Genomic DNA, 12706 nt, shown 5'->3' with positions numbered 1-12706 from the left:
GATGCCATTTGGCTTAAAAAAACGCAGGGACCACTTACCAAAGGCTTGTTAATAAGATGTTTTGAGATCAAATCAGTTGAAATGTGGAAGTATATGTTGATGACATGTCGGTAAAAAGCACCCGAGCCCTAAGCCACATTGCAGACTTAAGCAAAACATTCAAGACGTTGAGGGACCACAAGATGAAGCTGAATCCTGCTAAGTGTGCCTTCGGTGTTTCCTCCGGAAAGTTTATAGGATTCATGGTCTCACAAAGGGGAATTGAGGCGAATCCCGAGAAGGTAAGAGCCGTTTTAAAAATGCAGGCGCCTCAGACAATCAAATAGCTACAACAACTAACCGAAAAGATCGCGGCTCTAAATTGGTTTATCTCTCGGTCTACCAACAAATGCCTGCCTTTTTTCAAAATCCTGAGAAAAACTTTTACCTAGAATGTCCAGTGCGAAAACGCTTTTGGAAAGCTGAAAGAATATCTTACCAACCCATTGCTCCTAAGCTGACCCGAAGAGGGAGAAATACTTTATCTTTACTTAGCAATTTCTGCTTCGGCCGTTAGTTTGGCCTTGTTCCTAGAGGAGTCAGGGATCCAGAAGCCAGTATATTTCACAAGCCGCGCCCTTCACAGAGCCGAGGAGGAATATCCTTGGATCGAAAAATTGGCTTTCGCCTTGATCACTTTGGCACGAAGGCTGCAACCATATTTTCAAGCACATGCAATACGGGTATTAACCGAGTATCCTATGAAGAAAATACTGCAGAAAACAAACCTATTTGGTCGGTTAGTCAAATGGGCCATCAAGTTAGGGCAATTCGACAGAGAGTTCCATCCTCATATTGCAATCAAAGGCTAGGCCTTGGCATATTTCCTCATAGAACTCAGTGACATTCTCGAGAATGAAGAGCTACCGAAAGACACCACTTGGGTGGCCTATGTAGATGGGTCTTCGGCCAATCAAATAGCTGGTGACGGCGTCACACTTTCCAGCCCAGAAGGAAAAAAATTTCAGTACGCAATCAAGCTCGACTTCATCACCACAAACAACAAAGCCGAATATGAGGTTGTTCTAGCTGGGCTTGCAATAGCCCAAGAGATGGGAGCTAAAAACCTGGAAGTCAGAAGCGATTCCCAAGTGGTGGTTGATCATATCCAGGGGCGATCTGAAGCTCATGGGGAGAAAAGGATCCAATACTTAAACAAGGTACATGAAATTCAATCTGGTTTTGATAGGGTCGTACTGACAAAGATCCCTTGGGAGAACAATATCCGAGCCGATGCTCTTTCCAAAATGGGTTCCAGAGCCGGACCTGAGATGAAAAACTCCTCTCATAAGGTCATGTTGCAGAGCGAACCATCTATTCTCCCGAAGCAAGAAATGATGGACATAGAAGAAGGATCCACTGATCCCGAGTGGGCAACGGGAATTATTCAATATCTTAGAAACGGACGGCTTCCAGAGGAGAAGCACGAATCTCGAAAGGTGAAGATGCACTCTGCTCGGTATACTATACTAGGAGGGCAACTATACCGGAAAGGGCACACCGAGCCCCTGTTAAAATGTCTCGGAAATTCCAAGGTTGAGTATGGGCTACGGGAAATACACGAAGGGGTTTGTGGAAACCACCTAGGGTCTCGGATGTTGGCACATAAAGCAATGCGAGCAGGCTATTATTGGCCCACCATGAACAAAGACTCTGTTGAAATAGTCCAGAAATGTGACAAGTGCCAGAGATTTTCTTAAGTAATGAAAAGTCACCATGGCCATTTGCGAAGTGGGGGGGGGGGGTTGATATTGTCGGCCTGATGCCCCCAGGAAAATGAGGTCGGAAGTTTCTTTGTGTTGCTGTTGACTATTTCAGCAAATGGGCCGAAGCCTAAGCTCTGACCGCCATCACCACCGAGAATGTGACGAAGTTATTATGGAGAATGATTGTATGCAGGTTTGATATTCCCCACGCCTTTGTCACCGACAACGAAAAACAGTTCGACTATGGACCGTTCCGCAAGTGGTGCCCTGAACTCCATATCCGAAACTACTTTTTAACTCCGTTCCACCCCTCGACAAAAGGACAAGTCGAAGCGACAAATAAAACCCTGTTGAAAACTTTGAAAAAGAAGCTTGGGGCTAAAAAATGAGCTTGGGTGGACTATGTTCCCGAAGAACTTTGGGCCTACCGCACCACCACCAGAACCCCAACCGGAGCCACACCATTTTCCTTAACCTACGGAATCGAGGCAATAATTCCAGTAAAGGTCGGATCACCTAGTTTTCACGTGTCACATTACAACCTGGGACTCAATGACGAAGAATCAAGCTTCAATTGGATTTGCTTCAAGAACGAAGAGACGAAGCGCAAATCACATGGGCGGCGTACCAAGACTGAGTCACCTGCTATTTCAACCAGACTGTAAACCCTAAGAAATTTTAACTCGGAGATTGGGTTCTCAGAAAAGTAAGCCTGATCACCAATGACCCAAATGATTGAAAGCTCGGACCTCAGTGGGAAGGCCCCTACAAAGTAGTCAAATGTCAAGGCAAATGGGCATACCATCTAGTTGATACAAACGGAAGAGCACTACTGAGAGCCTGGAACGTAGAGCATTTGAAGAAGTACTTTATGTGAAACCCATGTAATCAGACACTATTTCAATAAAGTATATTTCTCAGAAGCCCATACCGATGTCAGCTACCCAATGGGTGAGCACAAATCGAATCGTCTCAGGTATCACCCTCTGAAATGACTTAGACAAATTTCATTAGGGGGTACCTTGGAGAAATTCAACCCGGATCAATTCAAATCAAACAAATCGAATCGTATCGAGTATCATCCTTTGAAATGACATAGACGAATTTCATAATTTCTCTAAGTCATTGGGGGGTACTTCGGAGAAATCCAACCCGGATCAACTCAAATCAAATGAATCGAATCGTCTCGGGTATCACCCTTTGAAATGACTTAGACAAATTTCATAATTTGTCTAAATCATTCGGGGGTACCTCGGAGAAATTCAACCCGGATAAATTCAAATCAAACAAATTGAATCGTCTCGGGTATCACCCTCTGAAATGACTTAGACAAATTTCATAATTTGTCTAAATCATTGGGGGGTACCTCAGAGAAATTCAACCCGGATCAATTCAAAACAAACAAATCGAATTGTCTCGGGTGTCACCCTCTGAAATGACTTAGACAAATACCACAATTTCTTGTCCATATCATGCCTGGATTATCGATACTGGAGCGACGAATCATATGATCAACTCCATATCTCTTTTCACATCCAATACTGCCACAATTTCTACCAAAGTAAAATTACCTAATGGAAATTTTGCTCTTGTTACTTATATTGGCACAGTTCGGGTCTATGCACATTTAACACTTACTGATGTGTTATGTGTTCCTTCTTTTTCCTTTAATCTCATTTCAGTTAGCAAACTAGTTAAAACCTTCCAATATTGTTTCCTGTTTTTTGCTAACTACTGTTTTCTACAGAATCTTGCAACATGGATGACGATTGGAGTGGGTAAAGAAGCAAATGGGCTGTTTTACCTACTGGAGAAACCTGAACTGCATCAACCAGACATATCTTCTTCTTGTAATTTCACTTCTGCATCTTTTATGTTTTCTGCACGTGTTAAATCCGTTTCTACAGATCTTTGGCACTATAGGTTGGGACATTTGTCTCCATCTAGGCTTAAGATTTTACATTCCAATAATCCTCAAATCTCTTGTGATTTGTTTTCTCTTCCTTGTACAGTTTGTCCATTAGCTCGAAATAAAAGATTGCCTTTTCCTCATAGTGTTACTTCCTCTGTTTCTATTTTTGATCTTATTCATTCTGACATATGGGGGCCTTATTCTGTTAGTTCTCGGGCTGGTCATCATTATTTTCTTACTATAGTCAATGACTATAGTCATTACACTTGGATTCATTTAATGAAATCCAATGATCAGACTAGAACTCACATTCAAGCGTTTTTTCATTTCATTGAAACTCAGTTTAGTTCCAAAATTAAAGTTCTTCGATCAGACAACGGTCCTGAATTTGCCATGTTTGATTTCGTTAGTTGTGTAGACTCTCAACAAAATGCAGTTGTTGAAAGAAAATATCAACACCTTTTAAACGTTGCTAGATCTCTTTGTTTTCAAGCCAAATTGTCTCTTATTTTCTGGGGAGATTGTGTTTCAACGGCTGCATATCTCATTAATCAAATTCCTACTCCACACTTGTCCAATATCTCACCATATGAATTGCTTTATCAAAAACCACCTTCATATGATCATCTTAAGGTCTTTGGATGCCTTTGTTATGCTTCAACTCTTTCAAGAAATAGAACAAAATTTGATCCTCGTGCCAAACCTCGTATGTTTCTTGGTTATCCTTTTCAACAAAAAGGGTACAAATTATTTGATCTTCATTCACACTCGGTTTTCATTTCTAGGGATGTAGTCTTTCATGAGTCTATTTTTCCTTTTGCTGTTGGTTTGCATAATCCATCCTCTGATGGTGTTTTTCTTCCTTCTACATCTTCACTTCCATCTTCTGTTTTACCTAACATCATCCCGGATGTTCCATCTTCAAATTTTCCCATAATTGACACTTCACATTCTTTTTCTGACCAACAGCTTCCTAATCCTTCTATCTCATCTTCTAATCTTAATTCTTCTTCTCTTCCCACAATTGAACATTCTTCTCTTCCCACAATTGAAAATTCTTCTCTTCCTAGAAAATCTTCTCGTGTTCGATGTAAACCAGGTTATCTTCAGCACTATCACTGCGAAGTTGCTTCACATTCACCTCATTCAGATTCCATGGATTCAGGTATTCCTTTTTCTATCTCTTCTTTTCTTAGTTATTCTAAACTCTCACCTTCATATACAACCTTTTGCTTATCAGTATCCTCCAACTATGAACCCCAATTTTATCACCAAGTTTCAGCATTGGCGTGATGCCATGAATACTGAGATCACTGCATTAGAAGACAATCATACTTGGCTTCTTACTGATTTGCCTCCAAACAAAATCCTGATTGGATGCAAATGGGTTTATAAGGTGAAACTCAAAGTAGATGGGTCAATTGAGTGCTATAAAGCTAGGTTAGTTGCTAAGGGTTATACACAGCAAGAAGGTTTCGATTACTATGATACTTTTTCTCCAGTTGCTAAGCTCACAACTGCCAGGTGTCTTCTTGCTCTAGCTGCTTCTAATGGTTGGTTATTACATCAACTAGATGTAAACAATGCATTTTTGCATGGGGAACTTAATGAAGAAGTGTATATGAAGTTACCCCCCGGTTATAGAGTTAAGAGGGAGAATAAGGTGTGTAAGCTCACCAAATCCTTATATGGCCTCAAGCAGGCTTCACGGCAATGGTTTGCTAAGTTTTCGACTACATTGATTCAACATGGATTTCTTCAATCCAAATCAGATTACTCATTGTTCACTAAAGTTCAAGGCAAGGTTTTTATTTCACTACTCGTTTATGTGGATGATATAGTTCTAGCTAGTAATGATGTTGATTCCATTACTCAGCTCATTGTTTTCCTCAATACCAAGTTTAAACTTAAGGATCTTGGTACCTTGAAATTTTTTCTTGGGTTGGAAATTGCCCGTACTTCAAAGGGTATTTCTCTTTCACAGAGAAAATACACTTTAGAGATCTTAGAAGATAGTGGTTTACTTGCTGCCAAACCTTCTAAGTTTCCTATGGAGACTAACCTGAAAATGTCTCGTTCTAGTGGTGTTTTGTTATCTGATCCTACCAGTTATAGAAGGCTTGTTGGAAGACTTCTTTATCTCACAATCACTAGATCGAACATTTCTTATTCAGTTCAGTTGTTAAGTCAATTCATGGATAGTCCCTGGCAGCCTCATATGGATGCAGCTACTCGATTTCTTCGGTATCTCAAGTCATCTCCTGGACAAGGTTTATTCTATTCAGCTTCATATGTTCCTCATATTAAAGCATTTTGTGATTCCGAGGGATGGATGCCCGGATACTAGAAGATCGGTTACTGGTTTTTGTATTTTTTTGGGTGATTCCATGATTTCTTGGAAATCCATGAAGCAAAACACGGTGTCTGGTCTTCTGCAGAGGCTGAATACCGTTCTATGGCAACTGCTACATGTGGAATCACTTGGTTGTTGAGTTTATTGCATGATCTTCAGGTTTCTCATCCACAACCTGCCTTACTCTTCTGTGATAGCAAGGCTGCTATCCATATTGCTGAGAATCTAGTTTACCACGAAAGAACCAAGCACATAGAAATAGATTGTCATTTAGTCCGGGACAAAATTCAAGAGAAGATTATTCTTACTCTTCATGTGACATCTCATCACCAGCTTGCTGATCTTTTTACTAAGGCTCTCGGCTCTAATCTTTTTGAGCACTTGTTGTCCAAGATGAATGCCATTAACATTTTCTCTTTATCTTGAGGGGGAGTTTTACTAATACATGTAAACAGTCTGGTATGTTAGTTAAATACCAGCTGTTAGTCTGTTAGCTTATTAGTTAAGTTAGCTTAGCAGTTGAGCTTAGTTGGTGATTTTTCATTTGTATATATACTTAGCTTATAATACATTTTCATTATTCAGTACAATCAAAGTACAAAGAGATCATTTTTCTCTCCAGATTACTCTTCCTTACTCTCTGTTCTTCCTCTGTTCTTGATTTCTTCATTCGTTCATCTTCATTCTGTTCATAATCTGATAAACTCCACATTCAGAAGCCGAACAATGCATGTAATCTGAACAAAAAACACAGAAAATAGAACTTTTCACTTTCCTTCTCCCTCACCCCCTCAATTTTCTGGGGAAACAAACGAACAAACCAGTAAAAGCAATCAAAATGCACAAAACCCATAAAACTCAAACCCAAATAATCAAAAACCATTCACTTACCCACGTAACATGAAGTAATTGAATCCATTGAACTGGGCTGTCCCTGACCCTCGAGAAAGACAAAAAAAGGCTCTTTTCCAATTGCTTGTCTGATGATAGTGTCTACAGGATCATTTCCCTCCTCCGATTTCATTAATTCTGGAGAATTAGAGGCCTTGAGTTTTGCAACTGGCATCAGTAGCTATGTGCAGAAATCGATATGGCGAGAGGGATTCTTCAAAGATCAAATGGTTTTAAATGCGGCGTAGAAAGCTTCCAGGGAATGTTTCGCAAGGAGGAAAATCGCCGAGAAAGTCCGAGAAACTGATCGGCTGAGAAATTAGGATGACGGCATTTCGTCCTTAAGAACCCCAGAAACCAAATTCTCATACAACCCACCACTAACTACAATCCCAAAACCCTAAAACCTAATTCTTTCCCCACCAAGAAACCCAAAACCCCAACATTAACGGAAATTCAAGCAAACACAAACCCTAATTCCCCAAACAAAACACACCCAGAAACCCAAATCACCCAAAAAGCAAGCAGATTTAGAGCAAAAATCACCCAACAACGAATGCGTAGATCTCCCTCTCCCGTGGATCTTCTTCTATCTCCGGTAGACGCAAAACCGGCATGAAGGAGCTTTGAGGCTGAACGAGTACGCGGGGAAATGAAATAAAAAAAATGAAAAATAAGAAGAGACGATCGAAAGTCGCTCGACTGAAGAGACGATGGTCTCTGACAATCGCCTGAATTACTATAGCAATAGCGAGTTTGCTGCAGACGTGAATTTGAGCAAAATCGTCTGATTTTGGTGATTTCGTTAGTTTGCCAATTTCACTACAAATGCTCTTAACTGGTTGTAATGCTATTTTTTCCCCCCTCTTTAATCATATATAGGAAAATGGAATGACCCTTGAAATTAATTTCTTTCTTCCGTTGGATACTTTCTGTGTCTTCGTGGAAAAGCTTTTTTTTCTATACCTTTTCATGTGTTCCTACTTTTAGTACCCAGACAGCTGACTGGGTACTAAATTTAATTTATTTTTTTTTTTAAAAAAAAAAAAAAATTAATTCTGGACGGTTTGGGCAAAACCATTCTGGATGGTTTTGCCCAAACCGTCCAAAATCCGAGTTTTGGACACATATTTCTGAATGGTTTAAAATTGTCTAGAATAAATCATCTGGACTTTGTTCTAGACGGTTTTTTGCAATTTCTAAATGGTTTAAAACCGTCCAGAATTCTTGACATTTTTGTAGTGCCTGGATGTGACTCAAGAAGCCCAAACTTTGATGCTTGTTCTAAACGAGTATAATAATACCAAAAATATTAATCAATCTTATACAACTCCTTTAAATATATTCAATCTTATACTTCAAAAGTTAGGCTACAATGGGGAAAAAAGGCATGCCTCTCCTTTCTCTCCCCCTCTTTCATATATATATATATATATATGAAAGATTAATACTCTATTTCATATTTTTATTTTATAATTATCTCATTAGTAGATTCTTATACTACTGTCATATAATTGGAATGATGTGACAATAAAAATCAGCCACTGATTTTTCTTTTTTACTAGCCTTTATTAATCTAAAAGTTGATTTTTATTATCATGTCATTTTTGTTATATAATATTCATATAACAATGTACTATAAATAGCATTATTTTATCCCATTATACTAATGTGAAAGTCCCAATTAAAAGTTAGATTTTTTTTTTTTTTTTTTTTTTAAATAAAGAAAGATCCAATAGTTGATTGAGTAAATCAACTTTGTAAAGAGACGGTGCATATTGATACATACACGTTTTAATGGATTCAAACTTTAAAATATGTATTAACAATTTGAAATAAATAAATAAATATTATATATATAGTATGATTTCCATTATTATTATATATATATATATATATATATATATATATGCAAAAAGTAAAAGAACATTGACTTTGCATCCTTCCGAGTCAATTAGAACATCAAAACCGCAAGCTCTTTTATTAGCAAGACAAAATAAAGTAGTATTTATGGGTAGACAAAAACAACCAACACGAAAGTCCGTACAACTCATTATTGAGGGGAGACACAACCCAAGCTTTAGTTGTCGGTGCAAATATCAGAATATATTTTGAATACATTCTAACAGTAGGTATCGGGGTGTGCCAAGAGGTAGCCCTCAACAGCCTTGAAAAGTCCCGCAGCCTTTTCTTTGCCAGCCTTAATCTCCTCTTCACTGGGCTTATTACAATCGCCGTTAGTGTGGTACTTGCTGGTGATCTTCAAGATGGATCCTCCATCATGGGCTGCCACAATCTTGATCTCGTAAGATATCTTCTCAAGCGTGTTCCCCAAAGGACTACCCTCGATCACGTTGTAACAGTATTTAAAGTTTGCGTGGTCGATCTCATCAACCATGTGCTTCATGTACTTGAAATGGTTGCCTGAAAAAAAATATATATAGAAAAGCACATGTTATTTCTTTGGTGCAGTATGTATCTACGACGACGTACGCATGAATTAATCTATGGAACATACAAGGAAAAATAAGAGGATAGAAACTAATTATGTACCTTCAGTAAAGGTGATCTTCTTGATGGTTCCAGGCCCTCCATTTCCTTTAATATTCTCAGCACAGCTGACGTACTGAGGTGCAACCTTGGGAATGAGGTTGTCGGCATCTAGGACAAAGGACTTGAACAGCCTGGCCGGAGGGATAACGGAGGTGGCCTCATCCTCGTACTTGAACACCCATGATGAACTAATCAGAGTAGTGAATTGGATCGAACGATGTGAGAAATGGAAGAATATGAAGAGGATTGGAGGAGGATTGATTGAACCATGTAAGAAAAGGCTTGATAATCTGTTTGGTTGCTTGAACCAGAACAGAGAGTTTGTATGTATATATATAGCCAAGTTGGCTTCAAGCATTTGTACAAAGGTCTTTACAAGAGCTGAGAGATGTTACTACAAGAAGCTAAGGATCAAGGGGATCAACATGATCCGTAAAGAGAGAAAACTAAAGTAGGAAATCTAAGGAGACTCCTCTTGAGGTTTGTCTTAGGTGTGCGGCTGTGCAGAGTGTAGAAGAGCTTGAAAGCAGGGGCTGCTATAGTTGCAGCTGTTTGCGGGAAATATGGACACATGTTTCCTGTGAAGGGCAGCTGTCACATGTGCTTTGTTGACTTGGATTTGTTGTATGAGAAGCTGAGTACGTGGAGGCTGCATGGGGACTTGGTGAAGGCTGCTGATTTGCTGCATGAATAGACGAACACGTGGAAGGGTCTGAATTCACTTTAACACCCCCTGCAAACTGAGAGGGGGTGGAGCAACTCTCAGTTTGTCACGGAGAAGGCAGAACCGAACGGCAGTATGCCCTTTGGTGAAGAGATCGGCAATTTGATCCAAAGTGGAGATATATTGAATTTGAATATCTCGATTTGTGACCTTTTCTCGGATGAAGTGGAAGTCTACTTCTATGTGTTTAGTTCGAGCATGGAAGACAGGATTGGAGGCAAGTGCAATAGCCCCGGCATTGTCACACCACAAAGTGGGAGGAGAAGGGAGTGAGATGCGCAACTCACGAAGAAGCATGCGAAGCCAGAACAAATCTGCAACGACAAGAGACATAGAGCGGTATTCGGCCTCGGTGCTTGACCGAGAGACGACATGCTGTTTCTTGGCAGACCAAGAAACCAGGTTTGAGCCGAGGAAGATGCAAAACCCCGTAGTGGAGCGTCTGTTGTCAGGGTTACCAGCCCAATCTGAGTCACAAAAGGCATTGAGGCAGACTTTGCCTTTGCTGTAATACAAGCCACTATCAACTGATCCTTTAAGGTACCGTAACACTCTCTTGGCTGCAATCCAATGAGTTGTGGTGGGATTGTGCATGTGTTGACACAACTGGTTTACTGAGTATGCAAGATCAGGTCTAGTGAGTGTAAGATACTGCAAAGCACCAACTACATGCCGGAATGCCGTGGGATCCGAAAGAGCCTCACCATCGAACTTGGACATTTTATAACCTGCAATGCATGGAGCACGATAGGGCTTGGAATCGGCCATGTTAACTCGTTGGAGGAGATCAATTGTATACTTGGACTGGCGTAGGTGAAGACCCTCTGAGTTTCGGACTGCTTGTATGCCAAGGAAGTAACTGAGATCACCTAAATCTTTTAAGGCAAAGTCAGATTGCAGTTTGTCAATAAGCAGAGTAATGGTGGCAGGATGGTTTCCTGTGATGATGATGTCATCTACGTAGATCAACAAGAAAATATGAATTGAACCAGCATGATAAATGAATAAGGAATAATCCACATGAGATTCAATAAATCCATGCTCTAACAAGGCAGTAGATAACCTCTTGAACCAGGCTCTTGGTGCCTGTTTTAGTCCATAAATGGACTTATGCAACTTGCATACATGATTGGGAAAAGAAGGATTCACAAATCCTTGAGGTTGTTCCATGTACACCTCCTCTTCTAACACTCCACGAAGAAAGGCATTAGATACATCAAGTTGTCTCAATTGCCAATCAAATTGCACAGCCAAAGCAAGGAGTAACCGGATTGTGGCTGGCTTGATTACCGGGCTAAAGGTTTCATGGTAGACAATTCCACTCTTTTGTTCAAAACCTTTGGCTACTAATCGTGCCTTAAATCTGTCCACACTGCCATCAGATTTTTGCTTCACCTTGAAGACCCATTTGTTTCTTACAACATTGTGGTGCAAGGGACGTGAGCACAAGGTCCAGGTTTGGTTGGAAAGCAGGGCATTGTACTCGTGTGTCATAGCTTCAATCCACTCGGGTTTGGTGGAGGCTTGTTTAAAAGTGGAAGGTTCAAGGGGTGACAGTGCTGAGAGAAAGGTTGAAAGAGGGTATCGTGAGACTTGGTACATTTTGAAGTCAGGGAACATTTTAGGTTTGAGAGTGCCGGTTTGGGATCTAGTAACCACATGGTTTGGTTGAATGGGAACAGCAACAGGGGAAGAGGAATTTGGTTGAGGAGATGAGGGTACATTCTGCAGGGAAATGAGAGACTGTGCAGGGTAGTTGCTGTGATGGAGAAGAGGAGTGTGAATCAATTTGATGGTCTGCTGATTGAGATTGTTGAGTTGATGGGGTTTGAGAGTTTATTTGTGAGTTGAGACAAGATTCTGAATTTTGAGGAGTAGATGAGATAGTGAGCAAAGGGATAAGAGAAGTACCTGGAGAGGCCGTGAGCTTGCAGGGACTTTGTGAGAGAGTTGTATCCTTGGCAGGAAACCTGGATTCATCAAAAACCACATGGCGAGAGATGTATATCTTCTGAGATTGAGGATCAAAGCAACGATAACCATGTTGGTTAGCACAATAACCTATGAAGATGCATGGTTTGCTACGAAATGAGAGTTTGTGAGTTGTATACGGTCTCAAGAGAGGAAAGCAAAGACATCCAAAAGATTTGAGAGCAGAATACTGGGGAGGTGTACCAAAGAGTTTTGAGAATGGAGATGCATTTTTCAACACTGGAGTTGGCAACCTGTTTATTAAGTAGACACTTGTTAAGAATGAATCAACCCAATGTTTTGATGGTAAACCTGATTGGGCTAGGAGAGTGAGGCCAAGTTCCACAATGTGTCTATGCTTCCTTTCGGCTATTCCATTTTGCTGTGAAGTGTGGGGGCAAGTCAATCTGTGGAAGATGCCATTTTGACTGAGATAAAGTTTGAATTGGTTGGATGTGTATTCACCTCTGTTATCACTTTGAAACTGTTTAATGGGAGTGTTAAATTGCTTTTCCACAAGAGCTTTGAATTTAAGGAAGCATTGATAAACATCACTT

At 40.2% G+C, this 12706-nt stretch overlaps 1 protein-coding gene across 1 annotated transcript; it reads right to left on the bottom strand.

The window, feature by feature from the left end:
- Positions 1 to 8954: 8954 nt before the first annotated feature.
- LOC133860083 (major pollen allergen Bet v 1-M/N-like) lies at positions 8955 to 9812 on the bottom strand. The gene is made up of 2 exons (XM_062295735.1): positions 9455 to 9812; positions 8955 to 9325 (listed from the first exon to the last, which is right to left on the bottom strand). The coding sequence occupies exons 1-2, from the start codon at positions 9810 to 9812 to the stop codon at positions 9024 to 9026; spliced, it is 660 nt and encodes a 219-aa protein (XP_062151719.1). The 3' UTR covers positions 8955 to 9023.
- Positions 9813 to 12706: the final 2894 nt, after the last annotated feature.

The sequence above is a fragment of the Alnus glutinosa genome, chromosome 1, assembly GCF_958979055.1.
Source record: "Alnus glutinosa chromosome 1, dhAlnGlut1.1, whole genome shotgun sequence".
In the NCBI taxonomy this organism is placed as follows: domain Eukaryota; kingdom Viridiplantae; phylum Streptophyta; class Magnoliopsida; order Fagales; family Betulaceae; genus Alnus; species Alnus glutinosa.
This window is presented reverse-complemented; position numbering and strand designations above follow the sequence as displayed.

Bases quoted from the DNA above. Each gene is read 5' to 3' on its own strand.
- LOC133860083 (XM_062295735.1), bottom strand. From the start codon at position 9,812: ATGCTTGAAGCCAACTTGGCTATATATATACATACAAACTCTCTGTTC. The intron at 9,326-9,454 runs GTACATAATTAG...ATTTTTTTTCAG, and splicing joins GAAGATCACCTTTACTGAAG to GCAACCATTTCAAGTACATG.